This window comes from Accipiter gentilis, chromosome 7 (assembly GCF_929443795.1).
Source record: "Accipiter gentilis chromosome 7, bAccGen1.1, whole genome shotgun sequence".
Classification (NCBI taxonomy): domain Eukaryota; kingdom Metazoa; phylum Chordata; class Aves; order Accipitriformes; family Accipitridae; genus Astur; species Astur gentilis.
In genome coordinates, this window is record NC_064886.1 from 32,369,426 (window position 1) to 32,390,119 (window position 20,694).

The 20,694-nt window shown below is 37.9% G+C and overlaps 2 protein-coding genes across 16 annotated transcripts in view; one reads left to right on the forward strand and one right to left on the reverse strand.

Annotated features, from left to right (window-relative positions):
* Positions 1–236: 236 nt before the first annotated feature.
* PDCD5 (programmed cell death 5) lies at positions 237–17,804 on the forward strand. 2 transcript variants are annotated; one of them, XM_049804685.1, is made up of 6 exons: positions 237–363; positions 1,564–1,604; positions 2,811–2,872; positions 3,331–3,422; positions 3,663–3,734; positions 17,717–17,804. In XM_049804685.1, exons 1-6 carry the CDS (start codon positions 298–300, stop codon positions 17,765–17,767), a joined length of 384 nt encoding a protein of 127 aa, XP_049660642.1. In that variant the 5' UTR covers positions 237–297; the 3' UTR covers positions 17,768–17,804. The 2 variants fall into 2 exon arrangements, with proteins under 2 accessions (XP_049660642.1, XP_049660643.1); XM_049804686.1 differs by lacking the exon at positions 17,717–17,804 and adding an exon at positions 4,137–5,128.
* The window catches only part of ANKRD27 (ankyrin repeat domain 27), a 49,784-nt gene continuing 34,734 nt past the window's right edge, over positions 5,645–20,694 (reverse strand). For 11 of the 14 annotated variants that reach the window (XM_049804635.1, XM_049804643.1, XM_049804642.1 and 8 more), the window contains 8 exons: positions 17,732–17,854; positions 15,745–15,942; positions 14,416–14,535; positions 13,660–13,821; positions 12,648–12,756; positions 11,522–11,603; positions 10,872–10,944; positions 7,257–9,036 (listed from right to left, as the gene is read on the reverse strand). In XM_049804635.1, coding sequence (XP_049660592.1) covers positions 8,761–9,036; positions 10,872–10,944; positions 11,522–11,603; positions 12,648–12,756; positions 13,660–13,821; positions 14,416–14,535; positions 15,745–15,942; positions 17,732–17,854 — 1,143 coding nt within the window. In that variant the 3' untranslated portion in view covers positions 7,257–8,760. Of the gene's footprint in view, positions 7,188–7,256; positions 9,037–10,871; positions 10,945–11,521; positions 11,604–12,647; positions 12,757–13,659; positions 13,822–14,415; positions 14,536–15,744; positions 15,943–17,731; positions 17,855–20,694 lie in introns of those variants that run through there. The other 3 variants (XR_007506626.1, XR_007506625.1, XM_049804647.1) reach the window with 3 other exon arrangements.

The window sequence follows — 20,694 nt, forward strand, 5'->3', positions numbered from 1 at the left end:
TACGAACTACCGCATGGAGCCGGCCTGAGGGGAGCTGGGGACCGGAGCAGAGCCACCCACACCGCCGGGGTGAGCACAAACAACCACCGCCATTTTGACCCGTCCCGCCCCCGCGCCCGATGGGGGGCGGGGGCCGCCTCGAGAGCGAAGCGCCTGCGCCGTGAGGGGAGGGCAGGCCGCAGAGAAACCCCACCCCCGCGCTCCGCGGCGCCTTCGGCGGTGGGTTAGTAGCGCCTGGCGCGGTGGCGCAGGCGCAGTACGGCGTCGGCGCTGCGGCTGCGCGACCGCCCCGCGGCTATGGCGGACGAGGAGCTGGAGGCCTTGCGGCAGCAGCGGCTGGCCGAGCTGCAGGCTAAGCACGGGGTAAGGCGCGGGGGCAGCCGCCCCGCCGCCGTCCTCCCCCCTCCCCTCCCCGGCAGTGCCACCGCTCCCTGTCGCCGGGCCGGGGGAGGGGGGCGGGCGCTCGGCGGGGCCTGTCCCTCCGCCCGAGCCTCTTGGGGAGGCAGGAGCGGACACGGGGGAGAGGAGGGAACGCGCCGTGAGGAGGCCTCTCCGGGAATAAAGGCTCCGGCTGGGGCCCGGGGGTGGGGGGAAGCGGTCCGACCGTGCCCGGGGCTTTTTGCTGGAAACGTCGCCGAGTGCAGCCTCGGTGACTGGCGCCCGGCGCGGGCGGGGGGTGAGGACCGGCCGGGCGCCCCCCCAGGCCTTCTTCTCTTCTCTCCTCTCCTCTCCTGCTGCCGGAGCAGTCAGCGCCTTCAGGGCGCCTTGGGCCTGCCTCCTGCTACCTGCCTTGGGTGCCCTGGCTGCTGCCTTGGAAGGTTCAGCGCATAACCCTTCCCTCCTCCACCACCTTTTTCCGTGCCACTCGCAGTTCTAGGGATTGCCATCATCGGTCTTCACAGTCATCTCCGTTCTCAGAGCTGAAGTGTATCAGTCTGTTCGGTTGTTCCTGTGAAGGAATCTTCCGTACCTGTGATCAGCCTCGTTTCCTCTCTCTCTATCGTTTCTTGTTCCGCTCTCATACTTTGAAATGTTATTTATAAAATTTGAGGTGCAGATGCAACATAAAGTTCAGTTGTTTCCTCTTTTTTTTGTTATTTGCTTCTGAATAGTCAGCTCAGCTGGCTATATTAATCCAAAAATACTGTGCTAGGATTGTGTTTTCTTCTGTATTGGTAAATACAAAATGTTACGTTGAGTTTCATTTGTCACTAGCTTACTTTAATGGGCTTTAAATGCCTTTGTCTGTTTTCTGGGCTTTGGGAAAGTTTATTACCTTAGACCTAATGGGAAGGCCTTTTAACGTCCAAACCCACAACAATCTGTGGATAGATCCAGTAGCACTAGTCATCACACTAGTTTGCATTACTGCTTTGTGAAGAAAGCATAGTATGGCATGTTTATTTGCTAGGGCAGCAGATTCTCATTTTTAGGATCTCGTCCATGGTCAGGCGGGTTTAGCAGGCAGGTTTAGCTCACATTGACACTGCTGGAAGATTTAAACTTACCGTCCTGCGTGGAATGGTTTTGGATCATCATATTTATTCTGATCTCATTCTCTAGGATTCTTCTGGTGATCCATCGCAACAGGAAGCAAAACAGAGGTATAAATGAGAACTATTGACTTTTGGTCTTGCATCTAATTGTTTTGAACCTTTTTTTGTTTTTTTGAGTATTTAATTTCTTTGGAATATTCACCTGAATTTTTTTTGTTGTTGGAAAAACCATCAACAAAGAAGCTGAAATGTTTAAGATTTAACCCAAGGATAGCTAAAATCTGATTGATCTAAGTGTGGCTCCCAGGCCATGACTTACATTGGATGATTCACAACTGTGAGCTGTCAGCCAGCCTGAACCCAGACTGGGGGGGGGGGGGGGGGAGGGTGTGGATGAAAACAGCAGTAGCAGCTCATTTTCACTTCGGGACTCGGCTGAGTGCAATAACCTCATGACCCTTGGTGATATAATAGGATGTTTTGGGGATGCATCACTCCCACTGTCATCTGCTTCTGGAACTCAGAAACCTTGGCTTTTCAGAGTGGTAAGAATTGGTCTTAAGAAAATCTCGAAGGCTGGCAGAACTCTTCTCACACTGGAGTTTTGTCTGAGTGACAAGTTTGGGTTTGGCTCTGTTAGTGCAATGGGAACATGCTTTCCTAGTTGATTTGATTTTTCTGGGACATCTGTCACAGTTAAAAATATGAAACAAAATGATTCGTGCCACAGCTTAGTGCGGAAATGGTGTTTAGTATTTGCACTAAGTGGAAAATAGAAAATAAGTGTTTAAAGAGCTAGACTTTGCACACAGTGACAGTTTGGGTTAACTGAAATGCATAAACTAAAAATCCAGTTTTGCAAATACATAGTCAAATATTGTAAGTACATGAAGACTTACTGAAAAATTCTAAATAAATAATGAGGTTGGTTCTGTCTTGCAATTGCATGGATTATTCCCTATGCCTGCTTTACCATATACTGTTTTTGGTGAAATTCCACATGGAACTGAAGGCAGAATCTTTACAGTGGGTAGCATGGCTTTTGTCTTGAAGATGTAATAATAAACAGTAAGAAGGTATAAGTAGTAAACTCCATCTCTATTTCTTGGAAGATGTCAGCTTTGTAACTTTGTCAACATACATAGAGCTCATGACAGAAAATGCTATAAAAGAAATCATGTAAATGTAAGGTTTGAAGGCACCTCAAGAAGTCACTTACATGAATCAAAAGTCTTCTGTAGTTTGCTGGTTTGTGCATATTATTTTAGGTATTTAAAATCCCACTTTTAATGTGTGGTTAATTTTTCATTACAGGGAAGCAGAGATAAGAAATACTATTTTAGCTCAAGTTCTTGATCAAGCAGCTCGTGCAAGATGTAAGTATCCAAGTAACTTTCTAATAAAAAATTCTCATCTAGTGTACTCCAGTGCTGCTCAAATGAAGCACATATGTGCTTGTATATAGGCCAGACTAGAAAAATAGTGTTGTTGATGGGAAGATAAAGCTATTGGAGCTTTTCAGTTGGTGATATCAATGATTGGAGGGGAGGGGTTAACTGACATCCAAATGCTGTTAATGAAATTATTTTTTTTAATTAATAGTAGGAATGGTACTGAGAGTCAAAATTAGTTAATGTAAATAGGAACAAATATTTAAAAGGAGAAATATAACTATCTTGTATCTTTATTTTACATAAATGAAAATGCCTTTTTCAATTTATTTCATGACCCTGGCATGAAGATGACTGCTTCATAGGCAAATTTGTCTCTAGTTACTAGTGAAGGTATTTGAGCTGTTTTAAAGCAAAATGAATAGAGCCTGTTTTTGTTGCAGTAAGCAATTTAGCACTTGTGAAACCAGACAAAGCAAAAGCGGTAGAGAATTATCTTATACAGATGGCAAGATTTGGACAGCTAGCTGGAAAGGTGAGTTATGTTTTTCCAATTCTTTCTCACATATATTCATTGTCAAACGTAATTCACTCTAAAAAAAAAAAGCAATGTTTTTAATATCTGTAAATTAAATAACTGAAAAAGGCAATTGAGAGCTTCTAAATACTATTACATTCCATCAAACACCTATTATAAAAAGTGAAAGTGTGATTCAGTTGTTTGATACTGAGTATCTCCAAATATGGTTATGTGGCTTTTCTTTTGCTTTCCTAGGTATCAGAACAAGGTTTGATAGAAATACTTGAAAAAGTGAGTCAGCAAACAGAAAAGAAAACAACAGTAAAGGTAAGCTTTATTTCCTAGATGTGATTTTAATTTGTTATAAAATAGAGCAGAAAAATTGCAGGTATTGGACTATTTCAGTTCAGGGTAGAACTTAACTTTGTAGTTACCACCTCTCTTACCTACAGTGATAGGTGCTGGGATTAAATCATAGCAGTCCTTATCAATAGTAAAATTTGCAGATAGTGGCACTGGGGTATCAGTGTTCTGTTGTGAGACAGACTACCCTGTGTCTGTCCTGTACCACCATTATGCCAGGCAGGGACTTGGCGGGGAGAGGGTGATGGGGCGAATGTTTTGCTCCCATGTAATGTATTCATTGTCAAATGCGTGGAGTTTGAAAGGATTGCTCTGTGTTGGACTTACTGTGACCCTTCTATTTTCACATCATGTATTTCATTTTAGTTCAACAGACGGAAAGTATTGGATTCTGATGAAGAGGAGGATTATTAATACTACTGTAAGACTGTCTGCCAAACAAAAGGCCTGGAAAAAGGCAACATGCTGTTACCAGGCAGAATGCAAGATCTGAAAATGTTTACGCTTTTTTTTTAATATAAAAAGGCCAACAAATGAACTTGTCTTGTAAAATAAATATGAGAAGGGGATTTTATAACTTAAATTTTTGTAGTTCAAGAGGCCTGAGCAGTGTGGGGTTCCCCACTGCTTCATTAGCATGTTTTGTTGCCCCTTACTCAGTGTGTAAGCTATGCTTTCAGCAGCTGCACACACTTAACTTGCTGCTATTGGAGATACCATAACATGAGGAGGAGCTAAGTGTAAAGCTGGGAACAGCAACTCTAGGAGTTTAAAAACTTACCTCCAGGCTTTAAATCACAGAAGTGTTAGAAACAAGATTTCCTGAGCCCTAAAGGAAGCCTATCCAGCAGCTTACTGGCTCTTAAGTCCTTGCTGGAAATTTATAAAATAAAGTGAAGGTATCAAAGTAGCATTTGGATCAGAGGACTTCCTCTCAGGCAGTCCATATAAAGAAACTGTAACCAGCCTACAGTTGAACCATTCCCCTATGAAATAATCAAGCTATCTCAAAAAAAAAAAAGCAAGTTAATTGTGTAATATAGCACTGTTCAGACACTTGGTAGCTTATATTCTTAAAACTACCTCCATTTCTTATCAAATGGCTGGAGTGTTTCTTACCTTGAAAAAAAGACCATTTTCCTACACTTTCTGCAACTCCTGCATGCATAAAGTAAAACTGAACTTGTGCTATACGTTTATTCAAAAATATGGTTATGGAAATAAGTACGATAAATACTGTAACATGCTGATATAAACGCTCTTATCACCACAAAACCCTTTTCTGACATAATTTAATAGGAACATGTATAATCCCAACTGCAGTGGTTTTTGAAACAGAATAAAATTGTTTAAAGTGAGCTCTAGTGGGTGTTTTTCATCTTGTGTGAATGTGGTTAAAAAGTATTTAAACAGTTATTTTTGTTTCATTTGAACCAGACTGGGCATTTTGCTTGTCTGTGTTTGTAATGGGGATTCGTTAACTTCAGTAATATTGTGGGTGTATGCTACGGTTTTTTTAAGACTAATGACCCTTTACCAGCGTGAAGGGGTTCAAGTTAAGGTGTGGTGACATGGTTTAAAAGTTTTCTCAGCAGGGCTACAGATATATCCTAAGCATCCATGCTTCATATTCCCATTCTTAAGTTTATCAAATTCTACTTCTAACAACGTAAGCTTTATTGCCTTGCTGTTCTTCTAAAGCAGCTGTTCCAGAATTTCAGTTATCAAAATGTGAAGTTATACTTTGGATTTATTTTAACTTAACAACCTTTTGGAGATTAACTGGACCATACAGTAACACGCTTTGCAGACAAATCATAAGTAAGCGTCATGAAGTTGACTTCAGTATATTTGCACTACAGATTGCTAGGGGAAGCTTCCAGGGGCACCTCCCTTCAAATCCTATTCCAGTTTAGCCTTTGATCATTGTATCTTTGAATATTAAGGTATTTTTTAATTACAAGCTTGGTTAAGCAAGTCAAAGGAAACTTGCAAACTATTCATTTACCTAAATAATTTGCTAGTTCGCATCTTTCCATCATTTAGATAATGGAACTGTCTGGCATTCAAGTGTTTTGCTTTTTGGTGTTTGTTTTGGTTTGTTTGGGGTTTTTTTAATACATACACTATACATCCAAAATGCCTGGAAATAAGCTTTATCCTAGACTGAACACTGAATAAAACTGAAGCATGGCTTGGTCACTGAAGTAGCCTCAGGTTCACAAGGACAACTGTTCTGATACTGTCATAGAATAGAAAACTCAGGTGAATTCTAATAAATGTGTACTTTTTCTATAAAACTCTAAAAAAAAATATTTTCCTGTTAGATGTCTTAAAATACAGATTTTTGTTAAAAAATACAGCAGGCAATATGCACCAAGTTGCCATAATAAGCTACTATGGTTTTTTTCCTTGCAAATTTTATATTTCATTGCAGGGGGAAAAGTTGTTCCAAAGGCAAGCGCTACTTTAACACTTGGCCAATTCGTTGAGTAAAATGGACCAATAATTATATAACAATTCATATCAAGGCTGAAACTTGGGAGTGTTGCAGCTGGGTCACTGCTTGCATAGAAAATAGTGCTAAACAAGTTGTTTTCCATAACCTGTTGTATTGAAAATCTGTCTTTAACAGAAAAGAAGCAAGTATTTAAAGGAGTTCACATCCTCTGATGCTTATCTCTAATAATTTTCAAAAGTATTTAATAAGCTATCTTAAAACTTGTTTCCAAAGCTATTCAGCCACACTGTGCTTATTATTAAGCATTAAGAAAAAAGACTTGATACTGAACTTAGTGTCATTGTGCTAATTCATGTTCTGTAGTTACAGCAGTATATTCTGTACTTATATTCTGTAGCATAGTATCACCAGTATTAAAAAGCCAATAAACTGATTTTTCTCATCTATATTGTCAAGAAGTCTTAAGCCAAGAATCATTTAGTTAAATGCATAGCATAATTAAAACACAAGCAAAATTCTCACTGTGTAGTTTGGAAATCAGATCTATGAAAGTTTACTTGTATCTTAAGCTTTATAAATAATATCTAGGTTATTTTTGCTACAGGTAAGGATAAGTGACTTACTCTAGGTCATCCTCATAGTGTCACAAGAAGGAAAAAAACCCTAGTTCATATGTCTCTCCTCTTGGTCTTTGGCTCATAATAGCTGAACATCCATCCTACTTTTTTTTTTTTTTTTTAAATGGGAATGCAGAGCTAGAGAAGGAAGTTACATGAAAACGTTTGCTTTCACTAACAGTTCTGTATTGTACACCTCTATGCCTTAAATCCAAAACCACACAACCTAACAATAGTAATCCACGAATGTAGGAGGGAAGAAGGTCATACTGAACTTCAGAGTAAATTCCAACAGATCCCTCAGGTTACACAGAGACACAAGGTGAAGTCTTCAAATGCCTACAAAAACAAAAGCAAGGAAATCTGCATAAAAGACTCAATGCTTCGAAAAAAACACTCAAAGAAAACAGCATTTTCAAGAGTTATTTTACTAGTTTTTTCTTTCCATCATTTGGCACAAATCCAAGGCACATTAGAAAATCAGATGAACTCATAAATTATTAGAAAAATAAACACATGACCCTCATCTCCATATGTGCACTTATTGCACATTTTACCTCTTAGATTAAAAAGTTATTTGAAAAAATAATCAGTACATCTTCCAGCGTTGTACTTTGCCAGGCAGTTTACTAACACCACAGTTAAAAGAAACAGAATTATTCATACAAATAGTTTTATGAAATAAATGCAAGCTGGATGTGATAAGCCAAGAATAAAAAATACTGCACTTAGAAACCTGGCTTGTCCTATTTACACATTCTCCTACCATAACTGAAAATGAAGTTCAAATCTAAGCAGCCATCTTACAGTTACTTGCAAGCTTTCAATTCTTCAGTGATCACCTCTAGGAATGAGGTAATATTTGGCCTATTCCAACAAAAGCTTACTGATGTGAGAAGTACTTCTCATAATTGGAATTTCACCTTTTTAAAGAGCAATCCAGAGGTTCCTAATTGTTTGCAGATGTTGCCCTGGTTGAGAATCATGAATATTTGTGCATTTTTGCATGACTTGCTTTAGAGGGGAAAAAAAACCCCAAACCACAAAGCAATTTTATGTGTCCTTATATAGGCTTGCTTCTGCCTTTTTTTTTTTTTTTTTTTTTTTGATTAGGCTGTGAAAAGTGAGTCCAAAGCTTAGCTTTGTCAAGAGCTCTCTACTTCTTCCCCAGTACCTTGGCTCCTGTGTAAGAACTTGATCTTGCAGATCCAATACAGGGAAGCATTGCAAAGAAATTAGCAAGGATTACATCCCTTCACATTAATAGCATGTATAAATCTCCTAATGTGGCGTCACAGATGTTACAGACTATCGTTTTCCCAGCTACTGAAATATACAGAAATATATACTATAATGGTTCATAACATTACGATAAAAATAGAGATATTTCAGTTACCTCTGGCAATAAATACCTTGTTATCCAATATATCTTTATATGTATATAAATATATATATTTACATATACTTATCCAATGTAGTGATAAAAACTGAAAATGCAAAAATTATTCAAAGAGTTTTAAAAACAAGGTGGGTGGCTGAAAAAATACAATAGAGGGTTTTGTTTGGTTTACTGTTACATATAATTTTTTAATAAGTGCTAAGTAGGATAGGAAAGTAATTTTGCTGTCTACGTCTCAGTACGTCCCTGTTAACATGTCGAGATCAGTAACGATCTGGCTGTGTAGTTACCTCCAACATCAACAGAGGATTCAGTCTTCGAAAGTGCTAGGAAACATTCTGTTTCTGCTGAAGAGTCATCCTTGTATTCTGTTCTGCAGGCAGGCTTGCAAGCGTCACTGAATTCTTTGATATACGGTGAAGGGTTATTGAAATTAACAACACCTAATTCCTCAGCTTTTGACATCAAATTCACGCATTCCTCAGCTTTTGACATCAAATTCACGCTTCCTTGTCAATGTTTTGAAAGCGCATCATCACAGCAGTCTCTCGATTGTGAAATACTTGGATTTCTAGGGCTGGATAAACTATTACCGCTGACATTCTCTGCTGAAAGTGGCACATTAACAGTGTGTCTTCTGTGCATTAATTTACTCCTGTGAGGGACTTCTATCATGTCATCATGTTTCACAAACTCGCCACTGCATCCTGCGTCAATAATCTTAACTTTGCTCCGGTCCAGCTTTTCAACAGATTTTAACTTGGTTTTATCAAAGCTTTTAATAGCTAACTGTGAGGATAGAAAAATGGTATGTTAAAAGCATTGTCTACTTTTTTCATTACAAAAAAGTCAAATGAATATAGTGTTTCTTGAATATAATTATCACATTAATTTCATGGTATTCTTTATACTGACAACACAGCCAAGGATTAAAAATAGCATACTTTGTAGGACAGTAATTACATTCAGTCTCCATGGGAGAAAACAAGAGCCCAACCTGCCCCAGGCTACACATACATCAGTACCAGAACTGAAAAGATAATGAAGGCATTGCAAAACTTATTTTCACTGCACTATCCCAATATCATCCTAACTCTTCTAAATACCTTTTGTAATGCAAGTCTCAAGGTACTTGAAATCAACAGCCATTTCTTTTACCATTAAGAACTGTGTAAGTAGTAATACAGACAGTCTCAACCTGGCACTGCTGAATGCAAAGGCAAAAACTCCCAGCTTCCAGGTCTTAACTGTCAGAGACAGAGACACCCACCCTCCCCACTCCCCTTAAAGACTCTTTCTGGTCATTCCAGCTATTCTTATCTTCCACTTCCACATCTGCTGCTGCTGTTTCCTTTTCAGAGCGGGTGGCTCTCCTTGACTACTGGCCACCTGGCAAATGTTAAAAATAACTAAGAGAAAAAAGAGAATCCAAGCATGCTAATGACAGATTTTCTAAGATAAGAACTAAAGGCAGAAATAAATTCCGATACCCTTTTACTGAAATAACGGCAACAGTCTTGAAAAAGTTTCAGATGGAGATTATACATGTTTAGACCTACTAACAATTTAGAGCTGTATGACGTGTAAATTCACAAAGCTACGACAATCGCACGTGATTGAAGTGCTATGTATCGTGGTCATATATTAGTTTTTTGACACTTGCTGTACTTACATGACATACTGCCTTCAGTGATCCACAATTATAAAAATCTAAATCCCACGTTTGATTAAATAGTGGGATATTATCATTAATTCTAGAAAGAATTAATAAAACATTAGTTTTATAGCATTAATTTGGCATTTGCAAGGCTCTTTGCACATGTTAAATCTCATAAGCGCTCTATGAAATAGAACAGTATTCCATTTTCTAGATGGAGGTGAGCATCAGAGTCTGCATTTCTAAGGCTATGTCAGTCTAATAACGGGCAGCTACTGAACTAACCTGGTAGAAAACTGTTTTCTTTTGAATGGGGTAGTTTTTCTCTTGATTTAGTATGCTGAGACGGCTCAGCAGAAGGTCCAATGAAAGTCAAAGCCAGTGTAAAGGAGGAAGAAGGAGCACGTGCTCTGGGTAGAGGGCAGCATCCAAGAGTCAGATTGCCGTAGGGTACCACAGTACCCCCAACCACAGATGAATTGATTACATGTATTTGTGTCACAGCTGGCAATGCAACATGCAGTTTGCTATCAACTCTTGCAAACAACCTCCTCCTCCAAGCAGACTTATAATGCAAACCCTAATTTTAACCTACGGAAAAATTTCTCTCTTGTAAATAGCATCTCTGCTTGGCTGCAGCTCTTACAAGCTGTAGAGTTTTTCAAGCCTTGCTATAGCCTAGATTTTGTTAGACATGACACAGAAAACAAGACACAGATGAAGCCTGCAGTAAAAGGCTTTAAGAGGTTTAAAAATAAGAATAAGATGTTTAAGAGGTGTTATCGAAGCACCACTGAAGTTTGAACAATGGAACATCAGCGAGTTAGCAAACGGGTCAGAACTTTTGGGATTCACCAACAACCACTAGTGAAGAAACTTCCCTGTTACATGTATCTGTATTAATAGCAGACAAAACAAACACATTTGCTGTATTATACAAATAATTCAAGCAAGTACTTCCACTTACCTGATGCAATAACTGATAGTCAAAATTAGGGACACTTTTATCTCTTGTTATTGTTCTCCGTAAATGTTTTGCTCTAAAAAACATTTTAAAGAAATTTTTAACTAGATAAGTCTTTCCACAAAAGTCCCTCAATCACAGAAAATCCACACGGTGGCACTATCTCAACAAAGAAAGGCTACTGTCTGACAACACCACCTCAAAATGACACCCGGCTAGTCTTTCCTGTATTTTATCACAGAATATACATTAACATTTAAAGAGATCACAGGCAAAACCCAACCATTGAGTGAAGCACTAAGATGATTTTTTGAAAGCAGTCTGGCTCTGAAATTCTTAATTTATGGCACACCAAGTATTAGTGCAAAAACAATTATATATACGTTTGCAAGCACTCCTTCACTGGCTAGCTTTTCTTTCCCTCCTGCTGCACAGCACATCACTGCTGTTCACCACCAATGACTATGTCATGCCTAGAACATCTGTCTGGTGATTCGAATGTGCATGCCTCTGAGGATTAACATCTACTGTCAGATTAGTCACATGTGATGCATAACAATGCTTGACCCACTTTGGGGCTTTATTAACAGTTGCATTTCTTATTCGCTTATGGGAAACAATAAACGGTCTTCTGAGGAAGCTTCTATGCTTACTTGTTAAATCTGTTAATTGATTGGACCAGCTGAAGTTGTCTGCTTATGGGATCATCGGCTTTCTCACATGGCTTAGAATTCACTAGGAGTTTAAAAGAACAGGCAGCTAAAATTACAACTGAGTCACACTTAAGAATTAAAAAAACACAGTTATGAATGAAAAGTGGTATCTACTGACAGATTTAAAATTTTACAGTAAAACTATAATAGTAATAACTTGAATCAGAGTCACAATTTATCTTTGGAAATCTTAAAGCATTTTAAGTCATGGGAGTAAGTGTTCTTCATCAGATTAGCATGTCTGGCCAAGCTTCTGAAGAGACCAAGTAATTCTAGACTTTGAGGCCCTTAATTCCAATTTTTACATTGTTACACCCCTTGCCCCAGGTTACACCCCTTTTTTTACTTGTTACACCCCTTTCCCCAGGTTAGTGAACTGTATCAGCTTGAAAATTCATCTGAAAAACTTCAGAGCCAGCATAAGGAAAGTAGTGGATAAGCAAGACCAGAAGCTGAGGGCGAGGGGGTAGAGGGGAGGGTGGATGGTGAGCAATACTATCTCTTTTAAATGTCAATAAGCCATTATATCAGCTCAGCTGTATTGTCAAACTGTTCCATGTGTCTCAACATATTTGCTTAGACTGTACTATATGCTGCCATTTACTGAAAGTCATTCTTTTGCAAACCTTTGTAGCTCTTATTTCTGTCCCATAATATGAGAGACAGTAACTAATGGAAGAGTCACTCCCTATGCTGGTTTAGGGCAATATAAATGACAACTAGAGGTGATTTAAATTGATCTGTTTTACTTTGCATTGAAATGGACAATTACTACACAGTTAATTATATCATCTCAAATGCGGCACATTTTTTAACTTCAAATGCTTTTGCATGTAAAATTCCCACACACATCCCAAAAAAGTGAAAACTGAGTTTGCAGCGATGTCACCAATATAATACGAAGTCTGCTGCATTTAGTTATAGTATTTTTGGTGTTACCTCTAATAAATATGCAAAATAGTTGACTGTTCTTTAATTGTAAGTCATTTATAGAAAATATTTGATGTAGTTGCCCATGAATTCCTAAATCCCTTTTTATTCATACCAGTGGAAATATGACACGTACCTTTTTTTCTTATCTTGATAGTAGCATGCTGCTCAGACTCCTTTTCACTCTCTGCTGATGTAGCTACACAGCTTGGTGCTGTTTCCAGCAACTTAATGATATTTGAATTCTTAATTTTAAAAGTTTCCATTTTCACCATTATTAAAGAAAAAGAAAAACATCAGTGCACTTCAGGATTCTGGTCTATGCAGAGTGTGTTAATTGCTGCCAAAATGAATGTAATGCACACAAAACTACCTCATTATAAATACTAACTTCAAATTGTATCATTTTGAGTGGGGACAAAATCAGTGTTCCACAAGTTGCACTTACCGGCGTGATGATTTTATAGTCTTGACCTACTATTTTAAACTGTATTATTTATGGTTAAGCTAATTTCAGTTTAAATGGTAATACACATACTAAAATTGATTCAGTACAGGATTTTGTGGTCATTATGCTACGTCTCAGAGGCTATTTAAGCACATAAAGATAGGGACCATGCATCAAGTCATTTAAAGAGTGAAATAATTCTTTATAATTTAATATTACATATTATGTTATTGCTATTAATAAAAGGGAAGGTCAGAGTTACCTATGACAAGATAAAAGGTATCAAAAGGCACGAAGGGCAAAAGACAGTGTGGGTAGAACAAGGAAGATTGCCAGCAGCATAACATCAGTGAAAGGTGTTCCTTTACCTACATTTAACATTTCTTCTGCTCTCTCTGCCATTACCGGCATAGATTTTTATGTCATTTTCATTCACGTATGTGCTTTCACTCTTTCTAGACTGATCATTTTTGTCTAGGATAATTTATTTTAGAAACACAACAGGTTTCATATACCACAGGTATCATATTGTATGTGTACAATAAACAGGCACCTTAGTCTTTATAGCACACATAATTGTTAAATACAGAAGTCTTGGCAAATATTGTTGTGACAAATAGTTATATTTGTTTTCTTTCCTGCTTTATGCATATGGAACTTCAGGAAAATCTAACGTCAGAAATGAGCTTTCTGCACTCACCGGCTCAGCACAGTCTGCAGGGGTACAGTTCCTTTCATTCCTTATGTGCGTCATTGCACCATTCTGTAGTAGCAAGTCTACCAGGGCTTCATTCTTTCCTATCACGGCCTCGTGCAGTGCTGTATTTCCTTTGGCATTAGAAATGTTAACAGAAGCTCCATGCTGGACAGCAAGATAAAATTGAAGTTATAAAGACAGAGTAGCATGAAATGGAGATAGCGCATTACTATTCTGGTTTTCTCTCCTTTTCAATGTATGAATGAGAACAATGCCACAGAAGCCTTGTAGCTGTATACGAATGCAGAAAGCATATGCTAGCAATCACCAGTTCAACAATAAGCCACCTGATCATATTATTTCCTCCTCTCTCATAGCCATAATTTCATGGATCAGCTAATTTCATTTTTTTCATTTATCTACTACATATTCCAAGTTCAAAAGATATTAAAAAGAAGAAGAAATCACAAAAAACACAAAAAACCTTATGTGATAGAATCATAAGCAAGAAAACCTAACACCTGCCATAAAAAAGTTGCACAAAAACAGCTAGCTGTATAATAGGAAAATAATATTTATCTAATAAAAAAACATGACAGGAAGGAATTGAAAGGAGTGAGATAACAAATACTCTTATTTTTTCCCTGAGTAGTTTTGACAGAGAAATGTGTAACCAAAAATACTGATTCTGAATAGTGGATAAGCACAGATATCACATAAGAAATACTATTCTGAACATGCTGTTTTCAGTGATCTTACCTGTAACAACAAGGCAGTAGTCTCATACTGACCATTCAAGCATGCATAAATTAAAGGAGTGTTTCCATATATATCCTTTTTATTTTGTTTAGCATTGTAATCCATCAGACACTTTACCACCTATTGAAAGAAGTAACAACTTTTTAATTTAAGATACCAGCTAATCAATCGTGCAGTGAAAGCCCCCTTCCTTTTTTTTTTCTTTTTTAACATTTTTTTTGAAATCTGGAATGAAAAAGAGAAGAAAGTAAAAAAGATGGAGAAAACAAGTCTCATCTTTGCCAGATGATAACAACAAGCATCTCTTCCTATCATACTAATTTTCATGTTTTACCACATGCTTTTTAAAAAAAAAAAAAAAAAAAAGCTTAAGCAACTGAAAGAAAGGCCAGAAAAGAAAACTTGAGGTATGTGAAAAACATACATAATCAATAACTTAACAAAACACCAAAAGCAAACCACCACAGCAACAGTATCCTTTCGCCCTTTCTGAACTCATCAGAATACTTGGAAGGAGTTCTTTATGTTGTAAATACCTCATGAACTAACCTTCATTAACCTACAAGTTTGAGTTGTATTTTTGTTTTCTTCTTGCATCCCTAGTGCTTTGTCTCCCCATCACCTTCACAATTCTCTCAATTTTCTTTTTCCTTTTGCAGTCCTCAGCTCCTCATTCTTAAAACCCTGGTTTTCCACTTTTCTGCATATTCCCATTTGCCTGTCTGCACCTGCTTTTTCATGATAATTATTCCCCCCCGCCCCCCCTCATTTACTCTCTCTCCTGTATGAGTATCCTCCCCTCACTAGCTCATGCTTCTCCTTCACTGCTTATGCTTCCCTGACTTGAAGTCAGGGATGAGGTTATCTGCTACCCTCAGAGCTCCACTTGGCTCACAATCTACTTAAATGAGTTGAAGATACAGTAAATATTTAATACTGTGGCTTTTGAAGATACTAAGTCCATTGCATCAACAGATGTACACATAACCTCCTTGAACAGAAGGTACAGGGAGAAAATACATAGAAAGATTCAGCTGCACAAGGTATTTTTAAAGCGTTTGATGTATGACAGTAGCTATTTGCAGCAGTTTCATTAAACCGTTATTTCAGGTCACTTAGAAAGAAAAGGTGCCTACTGAAACTGTTTCAGTTGAAAGATCCCCTTTCCATCTGGATATTTTAGACACTGACAGAAAAAACAGAATCACTAAACTAATTTTCACTGTTACGGGTTTAGTCTTGTTGATAATTTATTGGTAATTTCACAAAACAGCTTTTTGTTGGTGGTTAAGAGTTAAATACCTTGCATTTATGAAAAGGCTCGGTTACCTGGAAGTGACCTTTCTGGCAGGCTAGATGAAGAGGAACTGCATGTTTTGCGTTCTTGGCACTGATACTGGCCCCATGTTTCAACAAGAGACAGACAAGTTCAGAGTGTCCATGCAGTGCAGCCATATGCAATGGTGTAAAACCATCTTGGTTTGAAACATTTACTCCAAGTCCATTAGCAGAGATCCTTGCAAATTTCTGTTGAGGAAAATACACAACAAAACTATATAATTAATCATGCTACTTTCTGTTGACCAAAAAGCAGCCAAATACCTTCTAAGTATATACAAAACAGGTAGGTGGATGTTACAAGAATTTCTGCTGCAGAGCCTAATTTGAGACCTTTGGGAAGAGAGTTAGTAAACCAGAGCAGCTTGGTAGTATTTTTCAACAAAACAATTAGTTTTATTTTTCTCTCTTTTCTTCCAACATGATCGCTTCATATAGAGAAATTCCAGGCAAAGTATTCAGGACACTAAGAAAGCACATGATATTAAAGCAGCACAGGTTGAGACGGAAGTAAAACTTACAGTTTTTATATAACTGTTAGGATGCTCATACATAGAGAGTAAGTGTTAATATTATGAGTTACTTTCATTTATACAGACATTTATGCTCTTTGAGACAGACACTACACACCTATTTTACTGCTACACGAAGCTCGAGGTAATAAGGATAAAATCTAAAACTAATTTAATTCATGTGGAAGTAGCACTGGCCCAGAAAACAGACTTCCATGGGGAGTCAAGATAAGGAAACTACCTGGAAGACAACTTACACACTAGTACAGAACATCCTTTTTTACTCCTCTCGCAAACTGTGTAGGGCATTTACAGTGCTAGACAATCTTTCATTCTGCCTATCCTCAGTGTGCTTTTAAATGTGTGCCTACCCAATATAGTGGTTAAGATCAGTTAACAAGTTCTTTCTACTTTTCAATCAGTAGGCAAGTGAATTCCACAGCAAATGCCACTCCTTCCCCTGTTGCCAGTAAAATGAACTTCTATGATCTCAGGCTCTGGCATCTTTAGCACATGATCTCTGTAGTGAGGGTACATGGACACGTTACCAAACAATAAAGCACGGTGTGAATGTGAAACATTTAAAGACAACTAGCATACTTTTATAGCCTGCACAAAACAAACATAAGGTAGGAGTCAGGAATTTAGAAGTTAAGCCATCTCACATTTTCTCAGTTAAGTGATATGGATACCGTTACCTCAAAGTAGTCAATACACTGAAAACTTATACTTTGGTTTATTCTGCAATGATTTATCCAGTTATGTATACTTTCAGACATAGCAACAAATTTTCTTCCTGAAAGTAATTGGTTTTCTATTTCCAAGAAGCTGGGATCATTCCTTATTTAAATTAAAAAAAAAAAAAAAAAAGTATTATAAAGCCTGATTTTCCTCTACAGTCCATGATAAATATGGGGAAAGGAAGTCTTTGCAACTGTATTTAATCTCTGAAGAGGTTTTAGATATAGCTTGTATGAAAGATGTCATGCAATTAAAAAAAGACTTTATCAGCATTACATTATAGGATTATAGGATTAACAGGTATTCCTTGCTAAACTGATTACTAACAGATAAGTAGATACTCTGTGACAGTTAGCAATGTAAACTATAAAAGAGAACCAGGAGAAACTGAGGCTTAGAAAAAGATTTTTCCCATTTATTCCAAGTTGTCCAAACCTTAATGACAGCAGTCCACATATTCTAAAAAAATACTGCAAAGTTTCTCATCTCCATTACATATTGAGCAAGTCTTTGAACATTGCTACTGTATCCAAAATTTTCTACAGTTCAACTAAAAAGAGAGCAATTTTACTACATCAGATGAACTCTGTTAAGATCTGTACATATTTAATTGCTTTTTAGACAGAGATACAGAGGTGTTGGACAATATGAATGCTACTTCCCTAGAGCTAAAAGTTACATTAAAAGAATATAAATTATTCTTTTCACAGAATGAATATTCCAACCTTTTGTGTTGGCCCACATTTTGGGCACTGGCATAATGGATGGCAGAATTCTGGTTTTGATGTACTGGCTGTGTCATCCTCATCTTCTAAGTCTTCTTCCATCCATTCCAAGAGATAACGTACCTGGCATAAAAAGCAAGTCTTCCTTTACAGAGTCTAAAGGTTTCATGTCCCAATAAATTTGCATAAATTTCACAAACATACACTTGTGAATATCTCAGGGAGACTATACAGCTACCTCCTAGCATCAGCTGCCCACAGGCCAAATTAAAAAAATCAAATGTTATTGTTGACAAAGGAGCTAGAAAGTTCACCAAACATAGCAGTGAAGTAAATTACAAATTACTTCCTGCTGCCTAATCAAGACTTCAGCGTTCACCTAGTCTCAAACCCTCCAAATCCCTTTAGCTCAGATGATTTGTGCCAGCTCATGTCAATACAAATTTTGTTTCATCTTTTGCTTTAACAAACATAAGACGTGACAAGGATGACGACACTTAACTGATGCCCAAAACTTTGCAGGGACACTGACTTTTCTTAGGTCTGTCGTTTCACAGGAGCTTGACAATTTCACTTTTTCCTCAACATACAATGCCTCATTTTTGAGGAAGAGAGAAGCCCTCCAATGAAGATAGTCTGAAGACTCAGAGCATTCACGTGCGATTTGCAAACAGTGATGCTTACTGCATGTTAATTTTACATTAAATTTTATGCAACAAAAAAAAGGTGTTTAAGAAATATATTTTTATCTTGAAATTCATTAATCCACTGTAAACTAAAGACATCTTAGAATTCACAGTGACTGTACTAAGTCTCCATTATTACACCATCTGGCAATGTTAAGCCTGACATCTATCTGCTGTACCATTCTGAGTTTGTATTACGCTCAATGAGACAAGTCTTTCAGAAACTCAAGACAGAACTGGGAAAATTAAATTGGTCGCATAATGCAAGGGACAATGCATTAATAGTCACCTTTTTCTAGGTGCATTAAAAGGGCTAACATCACGGCACTCAAAAACCAAGACAGAAGGAAGATCAGGACGCTTGTGTGTGGAGGCTAGATCTCTCAGAGCTCCAGCAGATCTTCTGGAACATTCCCACACACAACAAGTTACAGGATTACATAGTGGGTACGAAGCTGTAATACGTGTCATCTTGTGAAGGGTTTTCCTTTTACTCTTTTTTTTTTAGCAGCTTTTAAGAGAGCTGTCAAAAGATTGTGTTGTTACTGTGAAGAAAGATTAGCCCTCTACCTCCCACTGAACAGTGGCATGGAGCAAAACTGAGCAACCACTTTCTGCTGAAACTGAGAAGCATCTTTGCTGGATTTGGGTTGGGTGTGATGCCACATAACTGGATCAATCCAACAGCTCTACAGATACTAGTCGAGAAGAGAATGGGGAGAAAGGAATTTCCTACAGGTTCCTCCCACTGTGTTTACTCTTATGCTTGTAAAGAAGTTCTGCTTCTTACCATTAAGGTAGTGCTGGGAAACCAAACACACATTAATAATTTATCCAATTAAACAGATGCAGCTAGAATAAATCCTAGGACAACTAGTAAGGGCCATGTACCTGATTCTGAATGATAACATAATTGAGACAGCAGAGGGATGTTTTTCACAGGGAATATTACTTTCCCTGCAAATTCCACATTGCGCTCTGGAGTAAAAAGGAATCTTCTCTCAAGCTTGTCTGTTTACAGAAGGCCTGATCAGTGAAGGTTTACTATTTGCTGTATTTGTACATGTCTAAAATAAATATTACTGTCCCTTCACTTTCCCGTTTCCCTGCAGACTGACCAAGACACTCACAACTGACACTTTCTCCTTCTTCTATCACAACTCAGTAGTGCTGCTCTCATTATCCAAATAGGCAGCTCGCAACATACCAATACCAACGTGTCACCAAAAATCTGAACATGCTACTCCCATGCATACCTCTTCATAATTACAGTGGAATAGCCTTGGGTTTTTTGGTTTAAAGGTTTTTTGGTCAAAAGGTTAAATGTACTTTTAAGCAGACACACACTGAAGCATCTCAGGAAATTGTCCATAATCTCCCTTTGCCAGTTAACTTGTCATCTAAAACCTTCTTTACATTGCAGAGTAACACACATCCTGGAATATTTAGCAGAGCACTTCAGGGGCACTGTACGCTGTATGCCAGACTTTTAGCTGCTCCACAAGATTTATTTTATATAAGAGATTTGCTTTTTTTGTGGTGGATTTACACATATCCATTCCACCAAAAGAGTCAAGACTAGGCAGGTGAAAGGAACTTCAGAAGAGTGCCTAATCCAGTATTCTACACTGAGACAAAGTCAATTCTTCCTTAATACCAGTGACAGACATTTGACCAATCTCTTCTCAAATATTTTTAACAGAAGAGGTTCTGTAACATCCCAGGTCTGTTCTAGTATTATCCCACTCCAATAATAAAAGGGGTTTTTTTTAAATTGCTTGTTTTTTAAATCTAAGTATCTTTGTTGAAAGCTGAATGGTTCATCCTCCACTACAGAGCTGTGGCGTACACCTGACCACCAAATTCAATCACAAAGAATGAAAGACCAAAAATTGATGTTAAGCAGTATCGACTACTTCTACGCCATACTTTAGTGACTTTGAACAAAGCCTTCATATGGCTCTAAGCAATATACAATGGGCTAAGAGAATCGTTAACAGTCTCCAACAATAATGGAGCTATAATAATTTTCTACCAATTCAGCAAACAACACACACATAAAAAGTACAGTTTGAGAACCTCCTCCAAAAAATGCTGCTGCATAACTCTAAAACGTATTTTGGGAATAAAGCTTAATCCTTTCTATACAGATATACCCTCCATACTGTCTCAAAATATCTCTTTCTCACTACAGACACAGAAAATTTACCAAAGTGGGCTAAGTTTTTTTTCAAAATGTGGAATTAGTTGCCATTGAGTCAGCTAATTAAAGTAACT